The 15,127-nt window shown below is 38.0% G+C and overlaps 1 protein-coding gene across 5 annotated transcripts in view; it reads right to left on the bottom strand.

Annotated features, from left to right (window-relative positions):
• Nucleotides 1-15,127, bottom strand: part of FAT1 (FAT atypical cadherin 1) — a 112,480-nt gene that overhangs the window by 90,205 nt on the left and 7,148 nt on the right. For all 5 annotated transcript variants that reach the window (XM_076336351.1, XM_076336350.1, XM_076336353.1 and 2 more), the window contains exon 2: nucleotides 10,474-13,762. In XM_076336351.1, coding sequence (XP_076192466.1) covers nucleotides 10,474-13,741 — 3,268 coding nt within the window. In that variant the 5' untranslated portion in view covers nucleotides 13,742-13,762. The remainder of the gene's footprint in view (nucleotides 1-10,473; nucleotides 13,763-15,127) is intronic.

Below are 15,127 nucleotides of genomic sequence, written 5' to 3'. Positions count from 1 at the left end.
CAAGGACTCTGAGGAAACCTCATTCCTGAATAAGGAAATTATCTGTTGCAGTCCTGTTGGACACATTCTTTGGACACAACTGTTTTCAAAAAAAAAAAAACCCTCTTTGATGGCACTGGAATGCTGGAGATTTTCTTTTATTGAGCCACATGGAGACTGATGAATTGAAAATTCATTTTTGGTCACGTTCAGATGACCAGTGCAATCAAGTCACAGATGCAATAAGAATGATACACAGATTACAAAACGGACCTGCAAACCATAGTTTCAGCAAGGCCCAAAGTATTTTTAAATCCAAGTTCTAAAGCTGCAACTACTGCATGTTATAAGTTGTGGAAGTTTGCCAAATACTCATGTAGGTTTGTCCTTTGTTAAATACGTCCAAATACTGTATGATTAAAGTTTAAAATCTTCAAAGAAAAGAATAAACATTATGCAATCATTTCAAACTCCCCTCCTTTGACCTTAATATGTACTTCAAAAGCTAAGCAGATGCTTAGTAGGAAATAAATCCCCAACTCAACAGATGTACCAACAGTCATAGGGCAAGATGCACGTTCCATAGCTTTTGGCAACCCTTCCCTTTTATTATTCCTCTGCTCACAAGTACTTTTCAAGTCAAAGAGAGGCCTAAGCAAGTTAATAGGCCCTTAATATGTACTCTGCTGCCTGAATTGATTACTGTTTATAAGGTAATCTTTGGGACTGCATGTGGCTCAGCCTCAGTTCATCTCCTACAGAGACGCAGCCCCCAGGCAGCTCTGTTTTCATCAGACCAAGTTGTAACCTAATCAACACCTTTCACAACAAAACAATCCCTTACTTTCAGCATCCCTGCAGAAAAGGAGGGGAACCCCAGCTTTTGTATGGGATCTCTATTTGGCAGCTAAGGTGATGTTTTACTCAGCAGGATACCTAAGAAAACTCTCAAACTACTTTGGAAGATCCCCCTGCCAACAGCAAAACACAAGATGAATATGTTTGTCTAAAACTAATTCAGCTTCTTCCAAAGGCACATTCTAAAAGCTACATTAACAACCTAATAGCACTTTGTGAGTTACCACCATCGCAAATGCAAATTATACAGTTTCCTTCTAGCCTAAGAAAGGTAGGTAATCAGCTAGCTCCAGGCTGCTCAGGACCTTGGTCCAAACCCAGGCCTCCTTAACCTCTGCCAAACTGAAACGCAACATTAGCTCTAAACGTCAGGCTTAGCTCTAGCACGTTTGATGCACCTGACAAGAAACGTGAATGCAACAGCATCATCCCACAGGTTAACCCAGCAGCACCATCAGTTCCAGACCTTAGCCTGTACATAATCACACCCTGAGTACAGTAGTGCAAAGCTGCAAACTGTAGTCAAGACCAGATGGTCCCTGACACCTTAACCAGGTAACCTCTTCTGAACTTGAGTACTTACATGCACATTCAAGTGTCAGGCAGCCAGGCTATTGGTACCAGCAATAAAGCAAAATAACGCACCCCCAAAAGTTAGTTATCTACTAGGAAAAAGCTTTCTGGATTGGTTTTTTGGATAGCAGCAAATTTAGGACTTGTCCTCAGCCTAACTGATAGCGGGTCTCTGGCTCTTACCTTTATTTCTTTAAACAGACACAAATTGTGCTGAACTGAGTCTATACTTCTTCAAAAAAAGTTTTTAAATTTCTCCTAATACTAGAGGGGATCTAAAGATACAACAGTTATTCTTAGTAAGCTGCTGTTACAGCTATTTGTACTGTCTCATAAAAGAGAATCTATGTGCCAAATGTCTCATTTTTAAAACCATAACAAATTGGTGGAAAATATATTTTAGTTGCATGAAATTTTAAGCAAATGTTTTTTGAATTCAAATTATTACTCAATTTAGGCACAGTTAATTTTTTTTTTAACATAACTAATTTTTTCTTGCACAATGGCCTGAGTCTGGCTTAATGCCACTGAAAAAAAATGCTGTAAAAACAGAATGACACCGTACAGATCTTCCTCTGTGTCTACGTCACTCTTATTTTCAACATCATACTGAACACACTCAAACCCACTGGGTATCATTAACTAGAAAGCAGAAAAGAAGATAATACCCCATTTTAAAAACAGCCTACACAACAAGTTTTTAAAATATCTGTAATCAACAATCATAAATATGCCTCTATGCCTCCTCAATTTAAATGTCCCACACAGATGCAATTGTCTCTCCCATCTTACAGACTAAGCTAGGATTTCAGCTCTGCTCCATGGACTGCATGCTTGACTATCATTGAAAATTCTGGTAGGGAAGAGAAGTCATCAAAACATAGGATAAATGCTTTAAAAAACAGATTATTGTGTTTCGGTGGGCATGATACTCTAAGTGGCTTCATTATTTATTGTCACTACAAAACCTTTCTTCTGGTGGGCTCTGGAGAAGTTTGATAAGGACTCCTCTGCAAAGGATTCACAAGACTGCCAGCGGGAGAGCTGAAATGGGTATATCTTGTCTCCCAGTCACATCAATTCAAGTTGTTCTCATGCTCCTCATCTTTCTCAATTCAATACCAAAGGGAGGGGATGCCCAGGCACAGCACAAAATAAACATGCCACTAGAAAAAAACACTGAACATACATCAGCATTAAAGTATCTTTCCAGAGCAGTTAACTACCAAATTAATCTTCACTTGCCCCCCCCCCTTTTTTTAAGAATACTGTATTATTTTTACTAAACTCTCCTCACAGAGAAAGCTAAGGGAATGACTGTTTCTGCATCTCTGACCTAAACTACTTCCTGTTTCCAGAATAACAACAGCTGTATTTTTTATTATTATTATTTAGCAGAGATAAACCAGTATTTCTTGAACAGATACGTTCCCAACATTTCTCAAAAAAACCCCAACCAAACAATCCCAACATACACTTTTATCTTGATAAGCACAAAAAAAATGCCTCAAACTCAGAAAGTGTTACTTGAATTCCTTGAAGAGCTTTAATTATACACTATTCAAACAAATAGAAGATGGTTGCCCTTGTATTATTTTCCAAAGAAATAATAAGTTTAACAGTTTGTGCTTGAATTCCAGGTTTTGACCTGGAATTCTGTTCCAGATGTCAGTGTGGCAACTGACCGGCCAATTCCAGAATCCAAGAATAATCTGCATAAGTCCTTTGATTAAGAAAAAACTCCTCTCTGCTGACTAGAATTTCATTCAAATCTCCAGCATACATATTAGCAGTTAACAGAGCTAAAACCTGATTCTAACTGAAGTGCTGATCCAGCCCCTCATTTAAAAGATTAACCTTCCAAATTTACATTCACAGGCTTAAGAACTTAACCCTAACTTGGAGTTTATAGAACCTAGTAATCGATCTACAAGGGAGGTTTTTTTGGGGGGGTTGTTTATGGTTTGTTTTTTGGGTTTTTTTTGGGTTTTTTGTTTTTTTTGTTTTTGTTTTTTTTAAATAAACCACATCAGAATAACCTTAGAAATTCTTACTCTAGCACATTATACCTGTCATGGTTTAACCGCCAAAACCAGGACAATACCTCAGCCACTGAAGAAAGTTAGCTGCTATAGCTATATGGGCAAATCATTGACTTCAGTACAATGTAATGTGGCAGTACAGAATTCAGTGTAGGGTGAAAAAAAACTTGTCTGAAAAGTTAATTAGATACCTGGGAAATTAGCCTGTGCTCTAAGCTTCACTCATGTCTGTACCTGAACTAGCTAGGGTAAAAATTTCTTGTGCAAAAAGCTGCAACCACTTAGTATTCTATAGCAACAGAGCGTCTCCTAATCCAGCTCTCTCTTCAAAAACAGTGGGAAGAACTACTGCGCTTTGCAAGAAGAAAACACTATGAGAAGGAGAGGGTCATAGCAGAGGGTCGTCTTCTCATTTACTCCACATTTTTAACTGGTCAAAATACTCACATAAGGAATTTTAATGTCAAAACTTACGTGCCAATGAGACTGTATCTGTAGACAGAAGCTAAACAGGAAATGTCATTGTTGCAACTTCTGCAAACAAACTTTTGACTAAATCTTACAGCATCTCCTCCTCATAGCCTATCACACCAAACCCACCAGGAATATTCTTTCCTGACTATCAACACCACCTAACTGATTACAATTTTTAATTTAATGTTTAACAGCTTTCTTACAAAAAAATTTGCTCAACATTTTTTCTGTTAACAGTTTTCAGTGACCTATAACCTATCTGACAGATCTGCAAGGACTCAGAATAAACACAGCACACAGCCACCATATGGCTTTGACAGTAGCATGTTTGGAATATGTATTGTAGAAAAATGGAAATTATTATGAACTTTTTGGTTTCTTGTTTTTCTTTTAAAAATTTAAACTGAGGGAAACTAAGTTCTTGTATATCCTGGAGTTTATATTCATGACTTATACAAAAGGGGTAACAAACTAAAGTATATGGAAGGTGCAACTTCAACATGAAGCATTCACTGAAAGAGTGTGAAGAAAGTCCCGTATTTATAAGGCTGCTTAACTACAATTAAGTTAAAACCAAATCATACTAGTCTCAGTTTTGATTAAAAATGCCTCCCCCACCCTCAAGTGGTTTATGGCTGCATCAGTACAGACAGAAAACGTTCCCAGGCATTGGAACTTGATTCTCTGCATTGCTAAACTGCTTTTGGCCTGTGCCAGCTACCACTCTTCCAAAGAGCACCAGGGCACAGCTAAGAGTCGAAATGCAGCAGATAGCATTCCCAACAGACCATCCGGGTGCAGCCACTCTGCCTAAAGGTACAAAGAGTTGTTAGGATAGATGCAGGCCAGTTGGCTTCTGTTCCAGACAACGCTGCTGGTTTAATAGCTATTCAATAGGTACTTAAGTGTTCTGCTCCACTGATGATCATATTATTTAATCTTTGCTAATGCCTGTCTTCACATTAAAACTCAACAATAGTGAGTGGTGGAATGATTTGAACAGCTCAAAAGCCAAAGATCACTGAAGAAACAGAACCTGAACCTACCCCTTATGTATAAATGTAAATCATATCCTGCATTTTAATTAATGCAATAATGAAAACACTACAAAGAAATGTTAACATGCTTATTATGTGTTAGCAATGCTCTGTACCTTTTAAGAGTACGATTCAGTACTTTGCTTTATGTAGTTAAAATCCTATTCATTCTCCTTAATGAATTACTGTCTTACCAGCTGGAAATGGTTCTGATAATATTAAAAATAGTGTCTCGCGGCCATTAAGCTTTATTGATGGTATTTTATGCACACAGAGATAGTACAATAAAGTTAATTTTCTTCCACATGCCGCCATTAACATTTTTTTACTTGCTCCTTTAACATTCTTTACCAAAACAAATCATCATGGTAGCAAGGTTACACTTGAAAATTACATGGTTCTGAGGGAAGACTACACAAGAAAGATAAATCCGCTAAAGGTTACAAACCACATCTGACTCGAAAACTCCCCAAACAGAAAATAATCAGAGACTGGGAAAGTATTGGAAAGAAGTATCATGTGTCTGCCCTGCTCTTATTCTTCCCTATGCTACTGGAGACAGCATATCAGGCTAGACAGACCTTTGTTCTAATAAAACAGTCATACTTAGTCAGCAAATACTTAAGTCAGCAAATTAGTTTAATCACTTTAAACTTTGTTGTTACTGTTAGAACAGAATTACTGCTATTCTGTAACACTCATGGCCTAATAACTTAAACTCAGGTTACTGAAAGAACAGTAAGATTCCTGGTAACAGATAACTATATTACTGGATTAAACACAATTAATAAGGTTATCATGCATGAAGTTCAGACTGCCACATCACCCTCAACACCATTCTGGAACTAGGTCACGTGCTGGGAAATATCCTCAATTGCAGAAGTTTAGAAAATGCCTGCTGGTAGCCTTGCAAGTTGAAGTAGCTGGGAAGCTTCCGATAACATCGTGTGTGTAAAATTCACCATGGTTTATTAAAATAGTTCAAACAAACTGTCATCAGGGGAAACCTTACTGCGTAGGGCCTACATGTGACACTCTGCATCTGGGTGTACAAGGGTTGCAAATCCAACCACTCTAGTACACAACTGGTTAGAGACAACTGGACACCAGGGACTTCATGACTCTTGAAACTTCCTTCATTTCTGAGCATCAGCTTCCAGGATGGGCTCCCATCTTCTATAAACATTGCAATGAGACCTTTCTTAGGCTAAATGACCCAGGGCATCTACACTCCCAAAGTCTGCTGGCTCCCTCAGCTATCTGAATTTTGAGCACTAGAAAGAAAACCAAAACCAAAAGAAGACAACCTTGAAACAAGATAAAAACCTGCTCTCAGTTACAAGCTAGAAGCCCTGATATCTCAAGGAAAGGAACGCTCTGCTTGGCAAAAAAATCTTTGGAGAAGGCCAGATACTGAGCAGAACTAGTAACAGTTCTCATTTTTACAACTGAAAATCAGTGTGGAAACTTGCTCACCATGTGCTGGTGCTCCCATGACAGTGTCACATCCAGCCCAGTGGGCGACACTGCGTGGCCTTGTTCACCTATACAACTGGAGGAAGTACTGGGAGTTCTTTCTAATACCGTTTTTACATACTAGAGCTTCCATCTTTCATTTCACCTTTGAGGAGCGTAAATACTTAATGGAAATGCTCTATTCTTGTATTTGACAACCAAAAAGTAAACAGGAAGACATCCTCCTTTTCCCTGCTTGCCTGCTGGTATGGGAACTGGGATGAGGAAGACAGAGGTTTCAGTATTACCTTGGTCCCACATAGCTTCTGCTTTAGGTTCTCCTCCAGCAATTGCTTCTATCATTCCTTAGAGCTTTTCTAAATGGCAGGAGCAGCATGGTATTGACATGATTTATCTCACTTTTATTGCTCAGTGCTAATGGGATTTAGATGGTGCATGTGATTTTGTGGCACACTGGGATCTGTATCAACACAATGCATTCTATTATTAAAACATCCCAATCTGCTCAACTCCTTATCAAATTCTTTGGGAAAATACTTTACAGCTGCTTTAGTAGGCAATTTATATAGCCAGTTGATCATCTCAATTTGCAGACTTCAGTCTAGCTCACACATAAAAAGCTATCTTAAATTCCAGCTTCTGAACAGACATACTTAAAAGATAAACAAATTGCTTTGCTGTATAAATTCACTGCACAGAAATCTTGTTTTAACATTTTTCCCCCTCATACTGTTATAATACACCCAGAGTATCCATTTATTATGTAATTTTTATCTCTGTACAGTAACAGTCACAATACACTGTTATACTTCTGAATCATTATATATTAAGCAACGATCTCTGATCTCCTTCCCTTACACACTTGGCTTCCAGTTAACAACTTATGAGCTGGAGACAGCATGAGGCCGAACCTCAAAATAATCTCATTAGTACCATTTATTTTCTTTAGTCATACTTTCAACCTCTATAACTTCCTGGGGAAATGAGTTTCATGACTTTATTACACTTCATGTGAAAAATACTTCCTTTTAGGTTGGTTACCTGTTAACTGTGTGTGCCCTTTTTCTTGCATTGCAAAAACCAGAGTAATACGAGGAAGGTGGTACAGAAACTATTGCAATTTTATAGACTTCTGTCATCTTGCTGTCCTCTTTTCCTGACCATTATTGCCTTTTCAGGCTAAAGAATACTTGCGTGAAAGCTAAAAAATGAGTGAATACCAAATTCTCCTCTAATATTTTTTTTTCTGTGTCTTCAGAGCAACTAGGCAACAAAGTAATCAAACCAACTCCACAGTTTGGGCATATGGGTGCATTAGGGCTCCCTGTTAAGAGATTTACTTCTAAGGGTTTGGACAGGACTGCAGAAAACAGAACCTATGAAAACCAGCTGACCTAAAGTAAAGGTAAGCCTTTGAAAAAAGTACTCAAAAGTTAGTGGCAAAGTTACATTAAATTCTTTTGTGAAAATTCCAGAATTACAGGTACAAATATCAAACACTAATACAATTTCCTACCTTTTGAAATGTAAAATTAAAAAACCCGTTAACATGGAAAAGATAACCTGAAAGCCAGCAAAAATTCCACGCGTGGAAGTAGCTATTTGATCCTTCTATCATCATCAATCATCTAGTCTTCCTGCAAATGTGACTGTTGTCCTTGATTCCGAAGAAGCAAGACACAAAAGGATTCCTCTTAGCCACTGAATAGTTAAGTGTTGATTCCAAGTAACTTCCTAAATCCAGTTTATCCATCTTTGAACTGAAAGTGTAGTATGATGCTTTCAAAGACAGCAGGAAGAGACGTAGCTAAAGGGTAAAGTCAGGAGCCCTTTAGCAAGCTAAAAAAGTTACCGAGTTGCTTGCCAGGTGTCCTCTTTCACAAATTCTTTAATGTGCTTTCTTGGCTAATTATCAGTCTGCTCCCTGTATCAAGGCCAGTCCATTTTGAAAAACATAACAAATATTCAGACAGTGCAGTATAAAGAGTGCCTTCTGTAACAATTCTGATGGGCTTCTTAGCAAAAAAAAAAAAAGTCAGGACAAAATTTAAGCTACATTGTCAAGCTTGTAGAATAGTCCATGTTCTTTCCTTGGTTCCTTTATATCAACATTTCAAGAAAAAACACACCCACCAAACACAAATACATACACTCTTCCCCATGCCAGTGTCTCAAGGGGAATTTGTTCACTAAGACTAAAAACAGGTAAAGCCTCTTCACACCACCCCCACCCCAACAAATCCCTCTATTTTCATCCCTGAAGAACTGCAAACACTAGATACAGGATATGAATATAGACAATGCCTCTCCCCTGCCTTGAAAATACAGAGCCACTGTCCTGAACAAGATTATTAAATAGAAGCTGGTTTTGCCCCAAGTTCTGCCAACTTCGTAAACCTGGCAGATTAAAAGGAACTTACTTAAACTCACACCAATTCTTCAGTAAAGCAATTCAGCCTCATGCCAAAAGAATAAAGAGGGAACACATGCAGACAACTAATTCTGCCACAGTAGTAGTTTCACAAAAATACACGTACCTGTCCACATACACATAAATAGGTACACATGTACATATTGGTGTCAAAATAAAAATATTTCTTCACTCTTTCATTCTCATTACTGTTATCTATCACTTGGACAATTAATTGGCAAACTCAGACTCATTCTGCAGGACAACTAGACACTTTTTCTAAGATGCTATAACGCACAGTAAACTTGAATATACTTATGTCAAAAGAAAGGCATAATGATACACAAATGAATAGTCTGCACACATACCAAAAACCTAAAAGTGAAATTACTAAGTCTTGGAAAGTATTTGATTCTCCATTTTTAGAAAATCTGTTCCATAATCTTAACTATGTGCTTAGTTAAAAGCAAAACTAAGAAAAGCAATGGTACATTTCAAGCTCTGGAGTTGATTCTTTAGCCACAAACTACCTAATTTAATAACTGACTTTCTATAGAAGAAAAAAATATTGCCAGTAACAGTTTGTTCACCTAAACCTTGAAGAGTAAAGCAACTTTGTGAGTCTGTATTACCCACATTCATAATTGTAGGAAGCATACAGAACACACAGAATGGCTACTGGATGAATCAGATATGATTGCCATTTTTTATTCTCAGTTACAAGGTGGTTTTTTTTTTTCTTTAAGACATCAATCACATATGTCATAATTTGCCTACATATAACTCGTAGCTGGATTTTGCACAAGATTCATCCTCAATTTATTTTAAGGCGCTTAGATAGTAGCACAATATCAATGCTCTATCTTGATCAGAGACATAAATGAATGGGTAGCTACACAGATGCCCAACCAAAATGTTAGAAGTCAGCACTAGAATTTTACTGAAACCATAATTATGTTTCTTCTGAATACATGACGCTAGAATAATTCTCACAGTTGCTTGTCAATTTATGCATTATTAATGAAATAGGTCAACAGTTGTCTGCTTTATTTATACAAGTTTTTTTTAAAGGCTACACCTATGCTTTCTTTGACAGAAGCCTTTCCATGAAGAAGGCACTGCTTACTAACTTATAGATGGGCACCTATAACAACTCTAAAAGATAACTACCAAAACCAGCACGTATGGCAATATCACACCCATGCATACCTCCAGTAAACGAAGCAGAGATGTCACTTAAGATTAAAAAGCATGAAAATCCCTGCAGAGAGCAGTTTGCTGCCTTAGCTTCACAGCCCCACTGTCCACAACACAACAGTGTTCACATGAGGCAGACCTTCATTTTGTATCAATAGTATTCTTATTTTTGCTAGGTGGCAGAGATTTTAAGATCTAAGAATGGCTTTAGGTAAGCTGGATAGAAATGAGGACAAAAAAGGAAAATTACTGATCAAATGTATACATATAATTTCACTAAAGCGGTAGATAGAACTATACACATTATCGGTGACATCTTTTTGTCCTAACAAGAACATCTATGTCAACTGTGACACTGCGGCTTCTCTTATCTCTTTCCTGGCATATAATTTTATTTGGAATATAAAAATAACAGAAAGCCACCTACCTTTTTCTTCATCTATTCGAAAAACTCCTATGCCAGATCCATCTCTGATGGAATATCTAATCTCCCCATCTCGTCCTGCATCTTCATCATAAGCAGATACTGTCATTACTGAGGAGCCAACAGGGGCATCTTCTTTTATAAAGCCTTTATCTGCAAATACAGAGAACCGTGGAGGGTGCAAGTTTTCATTCACATCAACTATCTCAACCTCAACGTAACACGTAGAGGACAATGAAATGGGTTTTCCTTTGTCCTTGGCCCGCACAGTCAAGTTATAAAGTTGTTTCTTTTCATAATCCAGTCTTTGTACAATACGTATTGCTCCACTTAGCTTGTCAACATCAAAGGTGCCGTCTCCACTGTCCAGAAGACTGTATCGTACTTGACTTGACTGGCCTAAATCAGGATCATAGGCTTCTAGCCACGTAATAATAGTTCCCTCAGGAAGATCTTCTCGAATTTTCACATGATAATTTGAAGGAATAAACTTAGGAGGATTGTCATTAACATCTTCTACAGACACTTTCAAAGTAACTGTTGAAAATAATTGAGGTTCTTCAGTAGGTTGGTCCCTAGCCTCTATTTTCAAGAAATAGACATGCTGTTCTTCACGATCCAGAACCCCTACAACTTTCACAATTCCTGTCACAGCATTAATGGTAAACTTGTCTGTATCCGTAAGAAGACAATATTTCACTTCTCCATTAGCTCCCAAATCTTTATCAGTAGCTTCAATTTGAATTATTTCACTGTTTGGCTCTTTGTTTTCACTCACTTCAACAAAATAGCTGTCTTGCAGGAACTCTGGTGGGTTGTCATTAGCATCCAAAATTTTTATATCTAAAAGGTGCCATGCAGACTTCTGTGGTATTCCAAGATCATAGACAGTAATATTTAGAGTATATTTATCTTTTACTTCTCGGTCAAGGGGAGATAAAGTTTTCAGCATTCCTCTTTCCATATCAACAATGAAACTACTATCTTCATTACCTCCAGAGATAACATACACTAGCTTTCCATTGAAGCCAGTATCAAGATCAGTAGCATTCATAAGTATTATGCTGGAGCCCACAGGCTGGTCTTCTCTTATCTCAATGCTATTGGGGAGAGTACTTCTAAACTGAGGTGCATGCAGATTCACAGAGTGAACGTCAAAGAAAACATCCTCAACTTCTCCACGACTGTGCAATTTGTTTGCCTGTAAGAGTTTCTCTGCGAGCATTTTGGCAACACCAGTTTCTTCACATTGCAAGTTGACCGGCTTGCGACTAGTAGCTACAGTTATGTTGATATACAACGGGTTTGCAAAGTTTTCTCCATCTGTAGCTGTAATTTTCAAACTGTGGAAAGACATTTTAGCACCTAGGCCATCGATTAGTGACTGTTTGAGTGAAAGTACTCCAGAATTTGGATTTAGACTAAATAAATCCAGTTCATTTCCAGATTCAATCTGGTATCTCACCAACTGGAGCTCATCAGCATCAATAGCAGATACAGTTGTTATTTGTTCTCCAACACCAAGATCCCTGGGGATTGTTCCCTCACAATTTATTTTCTCAAACAGAGGTATATTGTCATTGAGGTTATTTAAAATAATAGTAACAGGAACTTCAACTTCTCGACGATATGGTATACCCCAATCAGAAGCTCGAATCCTTAAATTGTAAACCCTTGGCATCAATTCATAATCCAAGTCTTCTGAAGTACTAATAATCCCACTGAAATGGTTAATCACAAATGGCAAAGGATTTAGGTTTGCAATACTATAGGTCACATAACCATTCTCCCCTTCATCAGGGTCTTTTGCACTTACTCTCATGACACTCGTACCTATTGGCACATTCTCATCGAAGGAGGCTTTATAGGATGTCTGAGTAAATTCAGGAGGATTGCTGTTCATGCCTAGTACCTTAATTAATACTTTTGCAGAAGCTCTTCTGTCACTTGTCACAACTTCAAGTTCAAAATGTGATGCATATTGTGCTTTTATGGGTTCTAAAGTGGTAATAAGACCAGTATGCGCGTTCAAATTGAATTTTACTTTGCCAGGTGTATTTTTAAATACATATTTTAAATGTGGGTAAGCAGGCAGAGCTTTCACCATTATCACAGGTGTGTTTGGAGGGGCAAATTCACTTATTTCAGCTCTATATATCTCTTTTTCAAATCTGACAGGACCAGACTTAAATTGTGGTGATGTCACATGAACAACTTTTACAGAAGAAAACTGTGGGGGATTTCCTTTATCTTTAGCTTGAAGGGTGAGGTTGTATCCAAAAGGGTGGCTCTCCCAATCAATGTGACCAATGGCTTTTATTCTGTATTCTTTACCTCCTGGAACAGACCTCACTGTTTTGAACTGTTGAAGCGGATCACCTGCAACAATATTTAATGATGCTATTTCCCCATTTGAACCTTGATCATTGTCCTCTACAGTTATAATTGCATAAGTTGGATCTTTGTCCAGTTCTGATGGAGTCAATGTAACAGCTGTAATAACGGGGGCATATTCGTTTGCTTGCTCTACGTGAACAGTTAGTTTTGCCATACTGCTTATGCCACTGCTACCATACAGCTTCAGCCCACGGTCCACTGCAAGAATTTCCATCTCATAATGCTTAGTGTCCGAGTAGTCAAGTCTACCAGTTAGAACTACCACTCCACTAGTTGGATGTATAGCAAACACATCCGTTCTTTCTTTAAAGCTATAGTAGAACTCTCCATTTGTTCCTATATCTGCATCTGTTGCACTGACTCTTGCGATGCTGGTCCTTATTGCTGTGTTTTCAGGCAAAGAAACACTGTAAGATGTTGGAGAAAACAAAGGCCGCAAGTCATTTGTATCCAATACCTGTATCCTGACCTTCGTGCGCGTTTCAGCATTTGTATTTTTTTCAACTGCTTTAACAGTCAGCATATAATGGTCTTTTACCTCTCTGTTAAGGATAGCTGTGTTTCCTCCCTTGGTCCGTATTCTCAAAAAGCAAAAGTTTCCAAGAACATATTCTTCAGCTTTGAACAAGTTCTCATTGTCACCGGAAATAATCTTGTATCTTAGGTCCCATAATGGATTTGTAATGTAAATGCCCATTTTCACTGGATGACCAACATAAGTCTTGGCTGCAGAATTCTCATACACAGTGGCATTATACTGTACTTGTGTAAATTGCATTGGTGGAGCATGATGTGGCCTTGGATTTCCTTCACAGTTTCCAAAATGCTGCACCAGCAGCATCAGCAGCAACATCATAGTCAAGTATCTTCCCATGGCAGCAATTACAAAGAAACCCTGAAACAAGAGAGAGATGTGTTAACACTTATGACTGTTCAAATATTAGTCAAATAGCCTTGATGTTTAGTTTAGAACTCATGCTTCAAAGAACGCTACAAGTTACACATCTAGGTTATATGCTTTTTTGCAGAAAGTTTCAACATGATTTACAGTAATAGAAAAGCAGATAAATTAAAACTCCTAAAAAACGCCAAGAATCCACAAGACCAAAAGTCTAGGAATTACTAGCGTGGCACAAGGGGAACACACAGAGTAAACTTCAAATGAACAACTCCACGAAGCAACATGTTAGAAGAAATATGCCAGTGCTGTCTGCTGTAAGTAAGCAAACTAGATCTGAACTAATCTGGAGTAGTGAACCTTCACTCCAGTCCTCTACTTCATATGTGACATTGTCTTCTGATAGAAAATTCTTTTCCCTCATTTCGCTTAGACTGTAAAATGGCTGATGTCCAACGATGTGGAAGTAAACTGCAAGATTTGGCTTGAAATTACCATGAATTCTTCAAGTATCCTATAAGCACCTGTTCCAAAAATTATAAAAGTTATAAACAGAGAATAGTTCTGTATGTATTGTATTCTCTCTGGCTTCGAGTACCCTTATAAGAGTAGGGGGTAGCAGTGCATATCATAAAAAACATTTTTATCAAGCATCACTAAGTTGTAAAACCAATAAAAAAGGAGACGTTTTCCTTTATTCCCCTCTCAGAACAGATCTGAAACAAATTAATATCAAGTGCTATGAGAACAAGAATCTATCAAAATAACTGGAGGAACTATTAAGACATGTTTCTCAAACACATTCCAGAAATGGCAGGGAAAGAGCCTGGAACAGCAAGACAGACATGGAGACACACCCTCACTGGCTTTCCCTTTTGAAGAAGTCAGTGTACCATTTCCAATGCCTAAATCCAGGCAAGACTGTGGTAGGAGGAAAGGCAGAAACCTCAGGAACAAGACCTTTGGGACCGCCCTGTTCATCTGGGTTTATAGCAAGTCTTTACTCCCTAAAGTCTCACAGGATAACAAATCAAAGCTTCAGAATGCTTCCTCAACAAGCCCAAGCTTTCAACAAAATCTTGGGGGAAAAATTCCTTTCCAGCAAGTAGAAAGTAATCTAGCTTTGACTTGATTACTTTGATTAAGTGGTACACATTCTTCTCTTTCACCTTTCCCTATTTATCCTAAATATTTTTCCCTTACCTCTCCTTTAGCATATTATTCCCTGGCCAGTCTGTTATACAACTCATACTAACTCCTAATTGTACTCTTCTTCCATTCTTCCTGACCTTCTCTCCCACATTTTAGCCCTAGTTTGTCCCCACTCTATCTTTGGCTGTCAGCCTCTCCTCAGTGCCTATC

Source organism: Aptenodytes patagonicus, chromosome 4, assembly GCF_965638725.1.
Source record: "Aptenodytes patagonicus chromosome 4, bAptPat1.pri.cur, whole genome shotgun sequence".
Taxonomy (NCBI): Eukaryota; Metazoa; Chordata; class Aves; order Sphenisciformes; family Spheniscidae; genus Aptenodytes; species Aptenodytes patagonicus.
This window is presented reverse-complemented; position numbering and strand designations above follow the sequence as displayed.